At 38.8% G+C, this 21,605-nt stretch overlaps 1 protein-coding gene across 2 annotated transcripts; it reads left to right on the top strand.

Moving 5' to 3' along the window:
• The first annotated feature begins 759 nt into the window (after positions 1-759).
• On the top strand, positions 760-16,518 carry NADK2 (NAD kinase 2, mitochondrial). Of its 2 annotated transcripts, none has more exons than XM_074166447.1 (9): positions 760-830; positions 2,174-2,257; positions 5,829-5,965; positions 6,925-7,003; positions 9,442-9,537; positions 11,698-11,753; positions 11,837-11,890; positions 12,350-12,473; positions 16,380-16,518. In XM_074166447.1, the coding sequence occupies exons 1-9, from the start codon at positions 760-762 to the stop codon at positions 16,516-16,518; spliced, it is 840 nt and encodes a 279-aa protein (XP_074022548.1). The 2 variants fall into 2 exon arrangements, with proteins under 2 accessions (XP_074022548.1, XP_074022547.1); XM_074166446.1 differs by having other exon boundaries at positions 6,925-7,007; positions 9,371-9,537.
• Positions 16,519-21,605: the final 5,087 nt, after the last annotated feature.

Genomic DNA, 21,605 nt, shown 5'->3' with positions numbered 1-21,605 from the left:
CTGGAGATTAAAGCACCAGTTTGTCTGTGGCAACATTTTTCATGGTTATGAGGCAAGCAGCTGGGAAGTGATACATCGTCAAAGGTTTATACCGTCAAAGGTTTATACCAAAGCTTATACCTTGGTGCAAAGACTGATTCAGGTTATAGTTGTCCTTCTGTTTAACAGACAAGAAAGAATATCAGTATCTGAGGAAACCGGTGACACTTAAAGATTTCTTCTTCAACAGTTTTGTCTAAGACTTCTTTTCCAAGCATGCCTCTTTGGCGCCAAACAGGACCTTTAAATTGTGCCTTCTAGGAGAGCAACTGGGTTGGAACTAAAGTAATTGTTCTCAAGTGATGCACAGTAGAATTTGGTATTGTTTCCTGTCTCCTGTGGCTTTGATTAGCGATACTTTCTAAATTTATTTTCTTAAAGAATTTCTCTTACCACCTCATAAACATACAGAAATTTCCGTAAATTTCTTTTAAAACTTGCTTCTGCCAAATTCAGTTGTCTCAATGCGTATAGCTGTCAGGTAAGTCATACCTTTTCCAGTCACATTTGCCATCTATAATTCAGTTATCACTCCTCTGCTGTGAAAGTTGTCAGTAATTTTGTGGTCCCATTTTATATTTCTGCAGCTTACCTGATTGGTTGTTGATAAAAAAGCAGGTAGAAGTAATGCTGCAGTATATGTGAAATTATTTTGTTCAGGATACTAGAATCTGAAGTGAAACTAACTTTTATTTTGCTTTTGCTGTAGGTGATGGTACAATGTTATTGGCAGCCAGTAAAATCTTTGATAAGTTTAAACCAGTTATTGGAGTAAATACTGATCCTGAAAGGTAAAACACATTTGGGAAAGCAATGCTTTATTTAAGACCAGGCACAATGTTCATCTGTTTTCATGATGCATGAGGCATGCCTGTAGCATTTGGCAACATAAATGTCTGGTTTAGTGGATTGTAGTTACCAAGTAAACCTGTTGTTTTATTAGAAAAGTTTCCACAATGAGTTACGCTGTCTCATCTGAGAGAACATTAAGTAATATTGAATAAGCATGACTGTGTTAAACTGCCACGACTGTTTTCACACACCAGTCTAACAGCACTTGCAGCTAGTTAACTTGTATTGCTAACTAGAAGTTCGAGCTAGAGATGGCAGTTTAGAACAGAGATAGGAAAATGGACATAACAAAAGCAACTGAGTGTGGTGCCTGAACATACAGAAACTTGGTTTCTTTATGAAGAAGGTGAGTCCTACTGGAAATCTGATAGGGCCTCAGATGAAGAAGTTTGTTCTGGTTTCTTCATGTAAACCATGTCATACCTCAGAGGACGCAGTCTCCTTGGCCAATTGATGGCATTTAGTTGTCCTATTATAAACTCCACACAAGTTGCATTCACCTAGCCATAAGATTGATTTAGGCAGGTGGATGCAGTGTATTAGTACTGCCTGGTCGGTATAACCTTCAAATGGGTGGCAAGTAAAACTTAGTATTCCCCAAGCCTGTTGTCTGCTGAGGTTTCCAGATTTAGATTTCTGCTTTTGATATTACCATTTATTTTAATCTTAGCAGATAAGAAAGTGGTGGCCAAAAGTTTTAATTCTTTCCATATCTTACTCCTCTTCCAAAACTTTTCAAATGCTGTGGATAGATGTTCTGCAGTATCAAGCCTGAATAGCAGGGTTCAAATAACAAGTGCCTTCAAGTTATCAAATATCACTCATGAAAGGGGACCAGTGTTTAGTCTTCTGGCTTTGACATGAGATTCTTTTGATCTTTGGCATGTTGCTTACCTGTCTCATATCACTAACTTGTATGTAAATGGAGGAAATTTTGTTTTTAACTTGCAACGTTTATTAAGCGTGAATTCCTTGCCTAGAACTATGGTGACAGGAATTATATTAGTACCTACATAAACTGCAGGATTACTAGCTGAACAGCCAATTTTTAGGGGGAATGTGGGAGAAATGCCCTATGTCTCACACGATGTACCCCAGGAGCTGTATTGTTGAGGTGTATTGTTGCTGATGTGCTATTATATAAGAATAGTATAAGTTCATAAAGGTCAAAGTGTAGCTTTGCTTTGTGTAACAGAAATAGATGTTTGTTTTGTTTTGTTTTTTAAAGGTACCAGATTTTAACAGTTATACAGTCATTTTCATTGTATTTTTTTGCTGCCAGATCAGAGGGTCACTTATGCTTGCCTGTGAGATATACACATTCGTTTCCTGAAGCACTACAGAAGCTTTATCGTGGTGAGTTCAGGTAGGATTCACTGATCCTTGGTTTTCCAAAACATATTATGATTGGAAAATACTTAATGATGTGCAATTCCTAAGGAGCGGATGATGCTTAGTAAAATCTTAATGTCTCAAATCATGAATTCTGTGTAGGTGTTTACCATGTTGAAAAGTGGGTTTGTGGTGAAGAGTGAGATTGGAATACAAAGGATAAAATTGACTGCAAGTTCTAGCAAAAAGACTTCTGTTGTGACCTTCAGCAATTTATTTTCTTTTTGAACTTAGCAAATTCATAAATGAGGAACTGCATTATTGTAAAGGGTGTATTGGTTTATGTATTTTAACACTCAAAAGCATATGTAGTACAGTGATGGGCCATACTAATAGAAGCTAATGAGGCCTATACAGTTAGGAAATGTTCAGTGTGTTGCATCTGGGGATTTGGTGATTAAGGTAGAGTAGCTTAGATTTTGTTAACAGATTAGTTTAAGGAAAATATTTTTTTTTCTTTATGTTGAAGATCACTGAATCATGGAATTGTAGGAATTGGAAGGGACCTTTGGATATCATCTAGTCCGCCCCCCCTGCCAAAGCAGGTTCACCTAGAGCAGGTTGCACATGAAGGCATCCAGATGGGTTTTGAATATCTCCAGAGAAGGAAACCCCACAAACTCTCACGACAGCCTGTTCCAGTACTCTGCCACCCTCAAAGTAAAGAAGTTTTCCTCATGTTGAGATGCAAGTTCTTGTGTTCCAGCCTGTGTCCATTCACCGGGCACCACTGAGAGGAGCCCGACCCCATCTTCCTGACAACCACCCTTTAGTTACTTATAAGCATTGATGAGGTCCCCTCTCAGTCTTCTCCACGCTAAACAGACCCAGGTCTCTCAGCCTTTCCTCATAAGAGAGATGCTCCATTCCATTGATCATCTTTGTATCTCTCTGCTGGACAATTTCCAGTAGATCCCTGTCCTTCTTGAACGGGGGAGGGGCCCAGAACTGGACACAGCACTCCAGATGTGGCCTTACCAGGGCAGAGTAGAGGGGGAGGATGACCTCCCTCAACCTACTGTCCATGCTGTTTTTAATGCACCCCAGGAGACTGCTGGCCGCCTTGGCCACAAGGGTACATTGCTAGCTCATAGTCAACTTGTTGTCCACCAGGACTCCCAGGCCTCTTTCTGCAGAGCTGCTTCCCAGCAGGTCAGCCCCTAACTAGATGTTCTAGTGCATGGGGTTATTCCTGCCCAGCTGCAGGACCCTACACTTGCCCTTGTTGAATTTAATCAGATTCCTCTCTGCCCAACTTTCTAGTCTGTCCAGGTCTCGCTGTATGGCAGCACAGCCTTCTGGTGTGTCAGCTGCCCCTCCCAGTTTTGTATTATCAGCAGACTTGCTGAGGGTACACTCTGTCCCTTCATCCAGGTCATTGATGAATATGCTGAGTAAGACTGGACCCAGTACTGGGCCCTGGGGAACACGCAGGGCTCCAGCCTCCAACTGGACTCTGCACCGCTGATCACAACCCTCTGAGCTCTGTCATTCAGCCAGTTCTCAATCCACCTCACTGTCCACTCATCTAACCCACACTTCCTAAGGTAGCTTGATGTTTTCAATACTAGGTATTCTTAAAATAGAGGAATTTCTCTTGAATTAAGAACGAAGCAAGCTGAATTTTAAAGGACAGGCTAGAGAGCAGTTTTTTAATAGCTATTTAAAAAGAGACATTGTTCTATGGTGTATTAACTTTCCAGAATACTTTTATGATGGCAAACCATCAAACAGAAATAAAAGTCATTTACATGCAAATACATTGCAATTGGGTTTTCTTTATACTCTAGCATATTTAATTTGTAGCTTAAAGTGTAAGTATATTTGTGTCATAGAAAAGTTCTGAAATGAGGTGAATGTGAACGTTAGGGTTGATTATAAATAACTGAAGGGTTTTAAATAGGTACTGCTAAATGAAAAGGTACATTCAACTCACGTATCCTGAGACTTAGAAAACAGTAGCTTTTAACTTTCCATCATGCTAAGTTGCATAGCTAAAGCTGGTAGTGCTAATGCAGGTAACCCCCTTGATAACGTAGGCACTTGTAATGTTTTGTTGGATGCCATGTTTTTTGTTGCTGACATTCCTGTTGTTGCTCATTATGGAGCTGAAGCTTCACCAGAGTGAAAAGGAAAGGATTTCCGTGGTTATTTTTCCAGAATAATAGGAACAGATATTCCTAAGCAAGGACCTGAGCCAGGTGTTTCACTTGGCAGTTCTTAGATTTATTTCGTCCTAAGGAAACTTTAAAATAGGTCGGTAACTGGATCAGCTCATCTGGAAGAGCTTCTGGTGGCTCAGAGTTGCATAAGGTCAGTGAGGTTCCAGAGGCTGGAAAAGGGGGATTGTTTTTTCTCCTTATCCTTGAAGTGTCAACCACTTTAGTGTGACAATCTGTGTAAGCAGTTACCTTGAAGTCCCATGAAACAAGCAACATTATTCATTTATAAAGGACAAACTACATCTGACTACCCATGTTTCTTTTTTTGATGGTCAGTGATGTAACAGGTTCTCAGTCTAGGGGTGCAATGGGGGTACAGTCCCATTTTCTAATTTTGTAGGAGTTTTGACATGTTCTAGCATGAGTATTGTAAGGAGGCTAGCATAATGATATTCGTTGCATGCTGTCTGCTTGCCTACCTGAAACCATACTTGGAATTTGAGGGCAGATAGGTAATTATACTAAGGATGTGTTGAATGAGGCTCTACAAGGATGACAACAAGGAAGAACTAATAATGTAGTCACATAAAGTGTAAGTCTTTCTTGCTGTAATTTCAGGAAACATGTAAGCTGGTTACTGCCACCTGAATGTCAACAGTGTGAACTGTGAAAAGATGTGCTCATAACACTTCCTTGTGATTCGCTTTCTTAATCAAAACTACTATTACTGGTTCGTTTTATGTAGTCTCTAAATTGTAGGAGGAAAAAGGAATTGATACTTACTCTCAGAAAAAATAAAAAATCTGAATGTTGTAGCAGTTTAAGGAGGAATGCCTTTTATATACTTCTCTTTCTTCATATGAATTCCACTTCAGCATCGTAAAGTTCCTAGGCTAGGAGAGATTCTTAAAATATGAGGATACTTGTGGCTTTTATGTATAAAGGGGTGGACAGAGCTACTTTTCTGGACACCTACAAATACAAACAAAAGGTGGTAAAAATACAGCATGTGTTGCTGTATAAATTCCTGAGAACTTGTTCTCTGAGTCATTACATCATGAATGATGAATTCCTAAGTTAGGATCACATGCCTAAAAAGATGAGTTATCTGTGAAGCTTGTAGACTACTTTTGGCCAGTGTCCTCTTATTTTACTCATACAAAAAAGATCAGGTAGCAAATTGGTAGGTGTAAAGTATTTACTTTTTAGTATGATTAACTTCCTAAATTTAGAAATCATAGTGGAAGCTATAAAATTTGAAATATGACTCTGAATATATTAAACTTTTAAGATGATCTGCTTTGAGATGAAAGCTCTCTGATCCTGTCTGATTCTGTAATGAATATTTCAGCTACTGATACCAACTTCTTTCTCCTCTCTAAGGTGGCAGTGGCGGCAAAGAATCCGACTGTATCTTGAAGGAACTGGTATTAACCCAGCCCCTGTAGATTTACATGAACAGCAGCTAAGCCAAGAGCAACACAGCAGGGCTCACATAAATGAAAGATTCCAGGATCAAAGTAGGTTAAAATCTGACAAGAATATAATCACTTTGGTATGATAACTTGGAATAGGAGATACAGATTTGTAAGAGTTGAAGTATTTGAGAGGCAGGGAGAGACAGCTCTCATCAGTTGAAGAACCAGATTAAGGTTTTTTAGAAGGAATTATTTTTTATTTCTGTGTTTATTCTGGACTGTACACTTAGAATCAATTTTCAGTATTAACAGTAATTTTAGAGGTGTTTTTAAATAGTATTATCTGCTGGAAAAGTACCTAGGATTTTTTAAAATTCTGTCTCTTAGGGTTAGTGTAGACATTTGGGGTTACCACATGAACTTTTTACTGTGCGTGTGTGTGTGTGGTTTTGTGCTAAATTTGAGGTAGGTTAGTTCACAACTGGAAAAGCTGTTCACCAGCAAGCAAATGAGAAATTACAAATGAGAATGTCTCACTGGGTAGTTCTTCAGTCATCAGACACCTTTGACTGTTTTCTTTATGATGGATTGGAGATGCATAATTCTGTCCTTAACCTGTGTCCAGCACTGCATTTCCTCACTGAGAATTCTTGGTCAACACGAACAATTTATTAAGCTCTATTAACTACCCTGTGATATAAAGTCTAATTCTTTTAAATTTATCAGAAATGTCTGTTAAGTCACTTAAAGTGAATTTAACTAGGCTGGAAGAGTGACTGACCAAAGAGAAGACTTCAGTCGGTCTGGTTGCCCATGAGTTTTCACGGAAAGCAATGTTGGAATGTGTCATTGCCGTATTGACCTTGGTTCAAGTATTTGTAGTCTCCAATAAAGCACAGTGACCGAGTCAGTGAAAAATTGAGTCCTTGAAGAAAACGGAGCACTAGGTGTAGAATACAAACCCAAGCAGCAGAATGTTGTTGTCCAGCGAGTTGTGAATTGTTTTTGAAAATTTGGGTTCTAGAGCCATGATTCAAAACTGTTATATTCAATATCTGCAGGATCTGACATTTCTGGTCCACATCTCTTACCAGTGAGAGCACTCAATGAAGTCTTCATTGGGGAATCTCTTTCATCGAGGTACGTTTAATTGTTGTTGCAGCAAGGCACAATTGACTTAATTTCTTCGACATTGCAATGGACAATCATTAACGGGATGTCTTTGCTGTCGAATTTCAGTTCTAGTCCATGAATGTATAACACTGATTGTGGTGTTGCTGATTACAAAGTGTATTTTCAGAGTTATGAGTGCAGTGATGTTAATTTCTGGTTTTCCACCTTCCTGTCTGGCCATTCTTTCATCTCTCATTATTCCTGGCTGTTTTCTTTCCTCTTCATTGTTTTAGTCCTTTCCTGATTAGTTCTTATGTGACCAAATGCCTTCAGTTACTGTCTTTACAGTAAAATGAAGACTCAAGTATCTGTCCTTAAACTGCCTCCTTTCCTGCATCTCTTCTTAAATAATTTTTCATAAGCTTTTAGCATAACCAAGCAGAAGTAGCTTTCAGCAGGACCAAGCAGATATAGCATTTAGCACAATCAAGTACTCCTTCTCACTGCCTGCCTCTCATTAAAGGCGAAGGTATCAGCTTGCCATTGGCAGAAGCATTATTATTATAGTAGGAAAACACTTACTTCCTTGTTTTAAGAAACGAGTTTGTATCAAATCCTGGCACTGCATTTTCCAGGATACCTTTGACTGTCTGTCCTTTCTGTCCTGAAGATCAGTGAATTTCTGCCAGTTAAATGATAAAAAGGAAGATACAGGGGATGTGACTAGGGCTGTGGGAAAGGAGTTAAAAAGTGATCTGTGATCAGGGTTAGGTCAAACTTTTATTTATATTTTATATACCTTTTCCCCTTTATTCTGTACCTTCCAAAACCAAACAGCCCTTCGGAGTGTAACATCTTATGTTTGTACAGTGCTTGGACCACTGTGATTGCTGCTGGAAACAGTATAAATGTTCCATGAGTGCTTTATCTTCCATTTAGACTGCAGCCTCAGACTGGCAGAAAGAATTAGTCTCAAAGAGATACATATTTTGCTTTCTAGTAAACCAAACCTAATTTTATCAAGATTCTAAGAAGTTTCTTTAACATACAGAGATAGAGGAACACAAAGCTGCTTTCCAGCTCTTCATAATAGCCTTCTACTTCTGAGTGTTATAAATAACATTGTGCTCTTTGGTTCCAGTATATTTGAGAAGCAGTGAGGAATACAATGCCCGTAGGAACAGATCCCTAGTAATAAATACTGTGTTAATAGGACCTTACACTTGAAGACTTGAATAACGATGTCACACAGATGAATTTTCTGTGAGGTTCAAACATATGTCTGCTGTATATTAAGACAAAACGACTCTAGGTACTTCTTCCAAGGTCTTACTCTGCGTGTCAGTTAAGAGAACAAGGAAATTGAAGAGAAAAAAAAAAACACACTTCCATATCCAGCTTGCAAAAATTACCTTAAACTGAATCAAGCTTTACACCTGTGTTCTTAATTTGCTTCTAATTCTTTCATCTTTGCACCTTCTCAAGAGTGAGTATACAAAGTCCTCTTAGCTACCAAGAGTCTAAACTGTTTGTCACCAAATATTCAAGAGGGGTATTCCTAGTCAATTCAGGCTGAAACATTCATCACCTAAATCAGCTCAGTGAGCTCCTTTTACTAAGAAAGGTGAAACTCAGTCATGCTGAACACAATGAATGTGGTGTTTTTCTAAAAGGGTATCTATTAATCTGAAGATTATGTTTGAATTAGGCTCTATGAACATCAACAATTTTGGTTCAGAAATATACCCCTGGATGTCCTGAAGCTTACAGAGAGGGACTGTCTGATCGCGCTAGGCCTAACTTTAGGAATCCCCTGATAAGTGAGTAATACCATGCAGAATGATGATTGTGGCCCAAGAGTTACTACCTTTGAGTTTTAGGAAGAATTTTACCTAAAGAGAAACACAAGCCTGATGACTGTTGTAAAACTAAAGCTGTTTGTGAGGAATCCCAGTGGATTTTTAATTACTGAAGTGATGAAAAATTCAGCCTGAAGTCATGCTATTACTGATGCTGAAGTGCCTTACCTCATAGTGTTCCCTGATGTAATTGTATGAGACCAAATCACAGCATAGGTTTTTTTTGGTAGTTCAACAGTTATGCAAGAAAGGTAATGTATTTGTAGTTCCATTTTTAAGTCCAGCAAACCCTGCTTGTATACAAAGCTATTCCCAGATGAACCACAGGGGTTTTTTTGTTCATAATTTAATATGAAAAGTGTCTGCAGAAAAAATGCCTAAAAGTTCATGCTGCAAATCACTTTTGTCCGTTATAAAAACTGCTATAAAACAGTGAATCAAAAGTGGCTGCCAAATCAGAAGCACTGTGCAAAGCCTGTGAAATTGTCATCCAGATTTGAAACTGGCTGCTCTAAATTTTTATGTGCCTGATAAGGCTGTGTGTTCTGTCTTATTCAGGGAGAACTTTAAGTCCTGCAAACCCAGTTTTAAATTCTCGCTTCATAGGGCCTCCTATTATGAGATATCAGTTGATGATGGTCCTTGGGAAAAACAGAAGAGTTCAGGGCTTAATGTGTGTACTGGAACAGGATCAAAAGCATGGTAAGTACATGTTGCTGCTTTGATATAAAATACCACTTCAGATAAGCTAGATGGACGTATTTTATTTGAACATTTTGTCCACACAGAGACTGTCTTGGGCTATGGGTAAGTCAGTGCATGTCAGTTATGTCCAAATATTCTCACTGTCAGTATGGTTCAAAGCTGTCTCAGGTGTATGAGAAGAGCAGAGGTAGTGTCATACACTTGTACGTATGGATAGAAGAGTTGAAAGGGTGAGGAGCTGAGGCATTGAGACAAAAGTTTACCTTAGGTGTAATTTTGGTGAAAGAGGTTGCATGCCACACTTGGAGATGAGTGACTGGAGGTGAGGGAAAGAGATTCTGCTCTGACTTGGAGACCATGTTGGGGCATCTCTGAACTACTTGTTGGCTAAAATTAAAATGCTTAGATGAAGTACCTTAGAAAACTTAGTGAAATCTAAGCTCTAAATAGAATGGGAAAACATGTACTTGGAAACAGTGTTAAATTTCTCTGGCACATCTACTGTCCGTTCTCTTTACAAGCCTCTTGCCTCTTTCAAACTTAATTGAAACAGCACAGTCTCTTTGCCAAAACATTCCTCTTAAACAGAGTTGGGCATATCTAAGCAGAGCTGCGCTAGCTTAATCAAGGAGCTAAATTCTCTTAACTTCAGTTTAAACAAGCTGCAGTACTGCATGTAAGTCTAATCAATTTAGTTTCAAGATGCGAGAGATGCATACAGATGTGTACTCTTTCATTTGGAAGTCTGTCTGTGTTTATAGTTTAAAGTTGTACAACAGGCCCTGGATTTATGCGGCAGGCTAAGATGAACTAAAAGTGAAGCTTTTAATGAAATTCAAAAATGAATATTCATGCTGTAACCATGGTTACTGGGTTTTACTCTTCATTGTAATTCAGAATTTTGTATTCAGTTGGCATAACTTGGTTCTGAAGGCTGCCAAGGATGAAATTGGCAGACTGCTAGGGGAACTTCCCTAGTGTTCAGTACCTTGGGAATGTACAGTCTTAGTTCAAAGCTGTTCTTACGCATTTCGTTTGCTTATACACTCTGTACTGAGAAATCTCAGACAGACCAAACTCCAGGATTACCCATCTCCATTGTTTTAATCAGTGTATACTGCTGGACTTCTCTAAACTGAGGCCAAGCCTCAGTGGAGTGATCTTCCTTAGCCTGTGATTTAGGGGCTTTCCTGGGATTTCAGACGTCCTTGGACTAAGAAGCATGTAAATGTCAAAGTGCTTCCTTGAGCTCCCAAAACTTGCATAAAAGGGTATCTAGTAGAGAGGGAGAAAAATTTCCAACTGTGCATCTCGGTTTCTTGCTAGCATCTGCTCAGGCTTGCAGGTAGGCAGTAAGTGTAAGAGAAAGAGCCTTAGACAACTGTCCTCAGCAGCTCTGTAGTTTGTTAGATATGTAGGGGATGTCTGATGCAGTCTGAGGTGTTTTACTGCCACAACAGAAGTGCTGGAGTGATTGGAGTTAGACTTGGTTCAGATGGAGGCTCTATGCTGACTTGTCATGCTTCCAAATGTGGTAAATGCAAAAGTGTCTGATCTGAACGTTCCTTTTATTTTTTTATATATATATATATATATATAATATATATATATATTATATATATATTCTTGTGAGATTCAAGTCCAAATCGTAGGGTTCAGACAAAGAGGCATAGTATTTGTAAAGAATTGTTAGGTCCCATAAATGAGAACTAATAGAAGGAATTAATTAGCAAGAGGTTGATAGAAGGGATAAGAACACACACAGTCTGTAGAACTGTCATGCTTCAGTTTTTTTAATGCAGACTTAAATCAGCAATTATTTGAGTTTAAAGATGGGAGGGTTATTGATAAGGAGACTACATCTTGTGTGTCATGCTCTTCTTTCCTGAAGGCTTCACTTAATGGATTATTAGGGTTTACCCTAATTAGGTTTACCCCTAATAATGGGGTAGATGATAAAGGTAGATGTCAAACCAAGAGTTAATTTAAGACTTTTTTTGAAGAAACTGATGTCAGCTCACACTTAATAGCATTCCGTATATTTTTAATAATTCGTGATGTTGAACATAGTTCTTCATCTATATGCAGGATTTTTTTGTTTTGTTTTTCTCTCAAGTTGTATTGCGTAGCAAACAAGACTTCTGCTTCTCTGTTTAGGTCCTATAATATTAATAAGGTAGCACATCAAGCTGTTGAAGAGATCCTTAAGATCGGTGAGTGAACAGTGTGGTATTACTGGCCAAGTTTGTATAAAAATACACCTTTCTAATTGGGGCTCTTTCTCTTGGCTCAACAGCTAAAAAGCATGGAAGTTTGAATATGCCGTTGAACATGGAACTAGTACAAAAAGGTTAGTGAAAAATGCAAGATTTCTTCAAGGTATCTTAACTTTGACCAGCTCGTTCTGTTTGTACTCTAAAAACTCAGCACTGCTTACAGTATTTTAGCACTCTTGGAATGTTAGTCTTTCTCACAAATATTTAGGCACATTGGGTGAAAAATGCTTGATACGAAAGCACTTATTTAGCCTTTCGTATGTATAGATCTTCAGGACAATTTTGTTCTCCTAAGATTTGAGACACTTAATATTTAGTCACCTGAAGAGAGCTGTTGAATTGTTCATCATGCAGTAGAACTGAAAGGAATCTTCTGTAAAATTAATTTTTATGCAGGTGAAGGCTATTAGACATCTGACAAGACTCAGTATTCCCTCTGCGTAGGGAAGCTGCTCTTTCCTGGAGGAATGTGTGTTTCTGAGAATAACTAGTATTCTTGGGGAAAAGCTAATGGCTGATTTCTCTATTCACAGTAACAAATGATTACAATGAGTCCCTGCTCTACAGTCCAGAAGAACCAAAGATGTTTTTCAGTATTCGAGAACCTATTGTAAACAGAGTTTTCTCAAGTAGCCGTCAGCGTGGCTTCTCTTCAAAGTAAGTGTTAGCTGTAGCAGTCACTGAAGAGTTCTCTCATTCTCTCTGTTTGTCAAAGTATGAGTAATCCAGGAGTTCCCCTTGAATTGTTTCAACATCCAGTTTATGTGTGGAGGGGCTTGAGTATTCATCTCATGACAACAGGAAGAAAATGTTTCCAAGTTGTGTTATGCCTTTTTAATGTTAAAGAAACTCACTGTGCCCCATTTTGGGTGTGTGCCATTTCCCTCAGCGTGAGATGCAGGCATTGACAAACTGCAGTGAATTCAGGAAAGGGCCACTGGGATGATTAGGGGGCCAAAACACGTGGTGTATAAAGGAGAGACTCAAAAGGTGCCTTTGTCTAGCCTGGTGGAGAGAAGACTAAGCAGGGTGGATACAGTTGCCAGTCAGCTACCAGTGGATGGTTACAGAGGAGACTGAGTTAAGCTCTTCTCAGAACAAAATATGAGGCAACAGCCATGATTTTATAGGATGTAAGATCCTGATAAAAAAGGAAAAAAAAAATTTCACAGTGAGAATGGTCAGGCAGTAGAACAGGTTGCCAGAGATTGTGGTATCGTAGTCTTCGGAGATACTTAAAATGTGATTGGGCAAGGCCCTAAGCAATTTCATGTGTCTTTGGAGTAAGGCCTGCTTTGAGCGGAAGGTTGGACGAGGTGCCCTTCTGTCCTGGTTTGGCCTCAGATGGTAACGAAGGACCAGGTGGCAGCTGCTTGCTCAGATCGGGCCCCCACCGCCAGCGCGGCCGGGAGGGGAGAATCAGAAGAAAAAGGCAAAAACTCGTGGGTTGAGACAAAGGCAATTTAACAGAAGGGCAAGGGGAGCAAGAAACAACAACAATAATAACACTGACAGAGGAATATACAACCACGAGTACGATACCACCGCTTGCCGACCGCAGCCGGGATGACCCCCAACCACTCTGCTCCCCCGGGGGATGACTTCCTCCTCCTCCCCCCCCCCCTCCCCCCCCCCCCCCCCCCCCCGGCTTCCTGTCCCTCCCCTTCCCCAGCTAGCTCCTGCTACCCCCTGGGCATGGCTCACATGGGATGGAATACCTGTGTCCCTGCTAGGTCCTGGGGAGAATTAACCCTATCCCTGCCAGACCCAGGACACCTTCCAAATTAAATTATTTGGTAATTCAGTCATTTTAAGTTAAGGTACTTCACCAGGGGAGTTTTAGATTAGATACTAGGAAAAATTTCTTCACCAAAAGGGTTATTGAGCATTTAAAGAGGCTGCCCAGGGAAGTGATGGAGTCACCATCCCTGGAGGTATTTAAAACGTGTAGGTGTGGTGCTGAGGGACATAGTTTAGTGGTGGACTTGGCAGTGTTAGGTTAATGATTGGACTTGATGATCTTAAAAGTCTTTTCCAACCTAAATGATTCTGTGATTTTTCTGGAGCTTGTCACAATTTAATATAAACACGTGGAACTGTTAGTCTTGTCGTGGTTTCGGCCAAATTTACCAAAACCGGACCGACAGATGGCCTTTCCCCCCCCCTTCTCCCCACCCCAGAAGACAAGAGAGGAGGAGAAAGAAATAAGGAGATTCAGAAGTTTAGAATGAACTAAACTACTTTAATGAAGAATTAATATTAAAATAAAAATAAAGAAGAAAATAATGAAATAGATACAATATATACAAAACCGTATCAAGCTCCCAGGATGACAGTCACGTCACCGGCAGACACTGGGGAAGTCCCAGACTGGACTCAGTGACGAATGGGAACTGGATTCCAGCTCTGGAGTCAGCAACACACGGATCGGGATCAAAGGCAGATGAACAGACAGAGTCCTCTCTGGACGTCGGCCATCGCAGGAAGGGGGTTGACCCTTTGGTCCCTCAGCCTTTATACTGAGCATGGGGCAGATGGGATGGAATACCCCAGTTGGTCAGGTTTGGGTCACCTGTCCTGTCCACTCCTCCCCACTGATGTGACCCCTCTATGTTTTTTCTGTTTCTGACCCTCTAAGGGGGCAAATAATGAAATGGGCTGACCTTGGTTGTTATAGCAATAAGTATAAGCAAGGGCCTCTCTGCATACCATTCCTTGGCATGGAGCACAAACACTGGTCTTATCATTCTGAGAACGAGCAGTTTTCTCCACAATATGCCGTTAATTTCAGAGAGTTAGAGGAGGCCTAGCTAGGATGTAAAGTTACAGAACAGAAAATTGGTTCGGTTTTACTTCAAACTGGGACAGTCTTATGTTCAGAATAACTATGTTGAGAACAATACAATATCTCAGTATGAATTAAATGTCAATTCAACCTTTTGTATCAAAACAAATACATAAAGGAGCTCTGACTCAAAAGAGACCCAAATCTGCTCCTTTTAAGCCACATCAGTGTTACAACATTTTGTGACCTAGTAATAAAGAACACCTCAGGCTACTGGGGCTAAATATTATGATACTAGATGCCCACTGTGCATATGTCATGTCTTTAAACTTACACTGCTTCTTAGTCACTTGGATCTGTGAGTTTTCGAGGGTGAGTAAATCTTAAGAGGTGGTAAGAGGAGAGGTTAAAATAAGAGCAAAACACTGCACTTTCATCCATGGGTTCTACAGGACTTGGCCTTCCTTGTCTTATTTGGAGTCCTCAGCATGGGCTATACTGTAAAAATTGTACTGGACCTACAAATATCTGCATACCTTTGAGGGATATCTGCTCATTTCCCTTTTTTACGTAGAATTTGCTGCCTATCACAGTTGTCTTTAGCTCTTGATACTGGACATCTCCCTGTTGCTGTTCTGTATCTTTTTTGATATGGTAGCTTCTCAGAGTGAAAGGGGTGGAGTATGTCTCCCTGTTCTTCTGCAGTATCCAGAATGGTCTGTGTTTTAGTGATGCACAGGACAGTTAAGCTTTGACACTGTGGCTGTGCATCCAGGCTTCTCATATTTGCAAAAGATGTGTCTTCCTGAAAATTTCTTGATTAAATTTTGGAGATGAGACCATTGTCTAGACCAAGGCCTAAGTCAGAAACAGTCAAGGATATGGTTCTGAGACAGCAGTCTTGGCAGCTACTCTGGTGTAACTATTGGTTTCCATCTAGCAATATGAATAAAATTTGGAGAACTCTTTATTTAATAGTGTTCCTGCTTTCTACATATGCGAAAGGGCAAACTGCAATGGTTGAGTTAATTTTTCTTTTAAAGGTAAGTGAAAAGGAAGATGACTAGTAGCTTTATTCTGTCTTGTCGAGCTCTAAACGACCTGCCTTAAAAGTTACAAGCTTTAAACTTAAATTTATTAACTAAAGATATAGCAGTCAAACTCTAATATTGACAGTAATATGCTGCAATACCTATTTATGATGTTGCCTGGCAAGCATTCTGCCCTTCAACTTTGTTTGAAATTACTTTCCATTCTCTCTGTGAATGATTCCTGTAACAAAATAGACTATATTACTATCAAAATTATTTCAAGGATTGCTAGTTGAAACTAATATTCCACTTAACATGAAGACCATACATTAGTCATAAATTAATAGAAAACTTTTCTGTTGAAGGGTTAAGTAAAAAAAAGTGTTAAACGGGATCATCAGTAGCTTTCTTTAAAAAATACACCTAAACAGTAGCTTTCAATATCAAATGTTATGTTATACAGTGTTCTCAGATTCTTGGGGTAACAGTCTGCATTTGAAGAAGTCCTTCAGTCCTCTCTGGATTCTTTGCTACATCTGCAGAAAGTACTGATAGGTTGGGGGATTCTGGTGCTTAGTACCATGCTAAATTCTTCTCCGAGTATGCTCCTGTGTGATGAGCATTTACTGACCCACACAAAGAAATGTCCAAGAACCAGTCCTATTGTTCAGATAACTGCTTGTGTGAAATACTTTTTTTTTTTTTTTAAGCTATTTTGTGAATTTTTTTTTCTGTTTGTTTTAACAGAGTCTGTGTCCGTTCCCGTTGTTGGGATGCGTGTATGGTTGTAGATGGAGGAACATCTTTTGAGTTCAATGATGGGGCGATAGCTTCAATAATGATTGATCCAGAGGATGCACTGTGCACTGTTCTGCTGGAAGAATGAAGGACCCTAGTGTCTTCTGCTGAAACAATTCTGGATCCAGAGAGGGAACTCCTGGGGATAGACAGCACATCACAATGCTGCATTATGTTGGAAGTTGGCCTTTTTGGATGCAAGAGCATTTGGCAGAAGCTCGAGATGCTTTTCATTCCTTTGGGTTGGGGAAACCTTAGTCTGATATTTAAGCTCTTTTTGCATCTGGTGTAAAAGAAATATATCTGAAGTCTTACCTCTAACTTCAGTGAAAATTGACATTTTAACCTGCAAGGCAAACATGAAAAAACATCTTTTTAAACACAGGTAGACGGGTTCAAGTATTAAGTCAGTAGCATTAAATATTCAGATGTACAGTTTTTTAGTAAGAGTCTGGGAAACTAAACACCTTCATGCATATACTTTTGTAGAAAAGTTGACTGTCAATCTAGCAATTTCATGCAAGGATATATAGATTTTGGTAAATCCTGATGTTGACATAATAGAAATGGAAATACAAACCTTTTTTATGTTTTTCAAAAATTTTACAACTTTGTAATTTCATACAAATTGTCCCAGGTTTTTTTCTTTTTCTCTTCCAGTATTTTTTCTACTTTGTAGATTTACATCAGAAGTAAAAGTCTGGTTTAATCATATCTTGAATGAGGTAGCTCTTACCTGTTCTCTTTGGCTTGAGAGACTTGAAAGCCAAGGCTTTTGTTGAGCCCTTTAAGAGGAATATACAAACTATAGGAAACATGTTGAAGTAATATATACTCCTTCACTGAATGGATTAGCTGGCTAGCCAGGTGTTCAGTCACAGTAGTCTGTATGTAGGTGGCTATCATTAAGAAAGGTATTAGGCCTTATTAAGTTGAATGGTTCGGAATTTTAGGTTCTGAGTTTGTTTATAATTGAAGAAGAATGAGATGTGCTGGGTGCTTATAGTTGGAGTACAAGTTAATACTTACATGTCTCCCAGTTTTCCAAGTATGTGTTTTTAACTTGCCCAGAAAGTTTAAATTTCCAATCCTGTGCTGAATTCTGATACTTAATTGGCCACAAATTAGTTTTAATTTTACATGCCTCTGATCATGTGTTAGGTAAGGAAGTTGATAATAGGGAAAAAGCTCTGATTGTAGAAGGGGAAGTGACTTTTTAGATAATATTTTAGAGAAACTGTGAATTATGACTGCCTTTGAAAGTCTGTGCTGATAATTGCATAGATGAGAAGGCAGAATTTAACAAGATTCCTACAGCAGGAACTCTTTTGCTACATGACTTGAAACAAATGTGTTTTGTTCTGTCTACTACAGATCTATTTCCAAAAGTGAGTTTTCTTCAAACTACTTTTGAATGAAGAGACTTCTGTAACAGATGTTCTCAGGTCTAATGGAATTGTTCTCCGCTGTGGCCAATCAGTGTATTTATTGCCAATCACAAAATGTAAACTCATCTTTACAGATGGAGGAAGGGGATAAGGGTGTTCGTTTTTTTCCTTCTACTAGTTGTGTGTTTGTATTCACTCTAAACCAGAATTTAGAGGAAATTGATTTGACCAGACCATTTAGTTCTAGGAAAACGTGATACTGGTGGAGCTTTTTGAATAAGCTATCACTGTTTGTGCATGTTTCACCTCTCAAGTATGCTGCAGATTGAGTTATTTACATTATATTTTTGAGTTACCAGGGCTACAGACCAGAAGGGGAAAATCAAAGTGGCCAAATACCCTTTCAAAATGTGGCAAGTTCAAGAACTATCAGAGTAGAGTTCTTCATGTCTAAAATATTTAATCTGCAAAACTGGGCTAAAGGTAAAGATGCAAAAGACAATTATTTCTTTAGAAAGTTGGCTGAACAGAGAGTAGGGTGTTTTAGTTATTTTTAATCCACCTTTAACCAGTTAAGGATGGTTTATGTGCCTCTGTCTAGTACACTAGTCAATATGCTGTCAAGATTCAAAAAAAGCCTCCATAACCCATCAATGCCATTAGCACTAATTTATGACTTCCTAGGACTTTACCACTGTGTTAGATCAGAGATATTTAGGTATTGAAGTGTCCTTGAATACCTGCACAGACAAATTTACAGCAGAAACCCTGTCCCCTACTTATTTAGAGACATTTGCATGCTGTAATGTTTCAATGGATACTAATTAGTCTGATCAGGGTGCATACTTCTTAAAGATGCCTGTCATTCCTTATTATGAATGCTGAGACTAAAAGGCAATGTTTTCAGGCCCTGCAGATTCAAAGTATGATCTGGTTTAGGGCCTGGTAAGAGATTTCACAGTTAAATTCCTAACTTACTTATGAAAATGGAAACCTGACCTACTCATGAGTGGCCTCTACTGGTTTTGGCTATATTTAATTGCACTTCTGTTGAAGCATTTACTGGTGAATGCTTAATTTACATTAACTAGGATGATTCAGAGATCTATAATAGATAAACAGTAAGCAGCTACCTTTTTTTTTTTTTTTTATTATTATTATTAAAGAATTGTACAATCCTTTTTAAGGATCCTTTATTACGAAGGATTGCAGTACAGACAATTTACCTGGTAGACAGTATTCTGTGACAGGACTGAGTATTGGTTTAACACTGATCTAATCTACCTGGACTGGCAGTGAACTCTGCGCCTCTTCTACCTGCTGAATCAAATCCATGGTCTTTTCATTTAGGGCCAGTCCACACTGTGTTCTGCTAAACTAGACCTGTCGTTCTTTGCATTTTTTTAAAAAAGTGGTGTTTATACATTATGTAATAAAAATTAAAAACTTAATAGATACATGAAGCTGTTCTGTGCCTTCTTTCAACTTTCAAAAGTGTTCCATGTGCTCAGCTTGTTATCACTGGGTAGTTTGTTTTAAATAATGCTTTCTAAGCCTTCATGCTTTAGGTGAAATGCAGAGACTTATCTATGTATCATTTTTTGCTATGGATTGCCTGGAGCTCCCAAGCAACTTTTTTCAGTTAGGAAAAGGTCAGTGAGACCTTACCCACAGGACTTCCATTATGCGTCTGCTGCAGCTCCCATCATAACTAGTAGACCTGCAATAGAGGCATTTGTCCTCTTCCAACACTGAACCTGGTACTTAAAAAAACAAGTTCACGACTGTTCCGTCTAGCTAAAGCCATACTACTGTCCCAATTCTGTACAAGGTTTTTAAGCACAGTCTATTAAATGCTAAATGATAACACCCTGCTGTCTAAATCACCATTAGATGTTGCTTGGACAAATTGCTCCATACTCTTCTTTTTTTTTTTTTTTGAAACTCATGACACAAAGTTGGTGGCAAGTCGGGGAAAGTGTTCTCCCATCCATCAGACATTTTGTACAATAGAGCAATTCCTTAGATCTTTATTAAATGCAAGAGAAACTGTATAGGCTTACATTGTGCATAGGGAGAAGAATTTACGACAGTGCTGTGCTGCAAAGGTGTACTTTTTTTCTTGAAGTAATTTAAGGCATAAGCAGGCTGCAAGCTGTGAAGCAGTACAATATCCAGTATCCCCCAACCTTCCACCCAACATCCAGCTTTTGTAAAGTGTGTTGCCCATTAACTTCTTTTTAAGGGGCACAAGCCCATTAGTGACTCAAGTCACTTAAAACAAATTAATAAGATAATGCTCTATTTGCTATACTATAGAGAGTCAAATATCAAATTCTAGTACTCGTACAATCTTTCCACAGAAATCAATCTGTTCTGTGCTACCAGGTATTTATTCCTGAAATCTTTAGATTGAGATGGGCAACACTGTACTTATGCAACAGCCCTACAGTAATGCTGTAGGCTACCCTTAAACGACCATGAATAAATTCACCACCCACTTGCTTACTGCATTCATGGGAACAACAGCAGCATATTCATGTACTACACAGGGTTCAAGTTTTGTCCTAGGACTTCCCAACTAACACACTGCTGCAACATTCCAAGCTTATGCACGAGGGCCATGATTATAGACTCAGAGCGAAGTTATTTTAAAGGCATGACTTTAAAAAAAACCACAACAGTAGACAGTAGTGGTTAGTGTTACAGATAGAAGTGGCATGATACTACAAATACAAACTATTATATAGGAGAAACTGATTTCTCTTAATAGCACCAGCTTTTGGGTTTGGTCTGAGATTAGAACCATTTGAAGCCACCTCCTCCAAGACTTCTGCCAATTTATCAGTTGTAGTTGAAAGATCTTATTCTTTAAAGGAATTATGAGAACAGCTTTAAGAAGTTTTAATCTGAGATCAAGCTCAGAGAAGCTACCTTAAGGTTCTGTAATATTTAATGAGAAAACCTAGCACCACAACATGAAACAAATGATAATCGGCATCTAGTTTTGCAGATGCTTATTCTGAATGGGCTTTTCAGACTATAATTTGCAAACAACACAGAATACTATAAACAGATGTTACTTTGTGGCCTGCTAAAGAAAAACTTCACTGTAGCTCCTTTATGCTGCTTCTTGTACAGTATTGCGCTGTCTCTTAGCTGATTTTGTGTAGACATCCCTTCCCCTATTTACTGTTTTCAGGTTTGAATTCAGACTCAGTCCTCTGTCCCTCTCACAAACAATAGCTTCTCATCTTACTGTAAATCTTGTTCAATTAAGGATTTGAATAGGTTGAATACCATTATTCGCTTCTGAGTTCTGCAAACTCAGACAAAGACAATTCCTTAATAAGCCTTATTAAGGCATCTAGCACCTCTACAAGCTGTTTCAGGAGTTGAAGAGCTGGAAGAGTTAACCAAAAGCACCTTTAGAACATATTACAGCAGTAACAGCTGCATCAGAACCTGCAGCAGTTGCTACAGGATGACATTGTTTAATTACAATTACTGTTTCATATTTTTTTTTTAAAAAAGCTCCCCTGTAAAAAAAAAAAGGACTTGGAAGAAAAATTCTACAATTTCTCACACATCATCATATTTCTAAAGACCTGAAGTAAAAAAATACTGTAAAAAAATTTATGAAACTACATTAAGGCATAATGCCAAGTTAGAATGCTTTTTACAAAAACAGTACTATAATTTTATAACTTTATAATAACAGTACTCTGCTTCTTATGGAGCTTCACTACGCACAGTGTGTCCGTCGCATCCAGTGCATTGTACATGA

The sequence above is a fragment of the Numenius arquata genome, chromosome Z, assembly GCF_964106895.1.
Source record: "Numenius arquata chromosome Z, bNumArq3.hap1.1, whole genome shotgun sequence".
Lineage (NCBI taxonomy): Eukaryota > Metazoa > Chordata > Aves > Charadriiformes > Scolopacidae > Numenius > Numenius arquata.
This window is presented reverse-complemented; position numbering and strand designations above follow the sequence as displayed.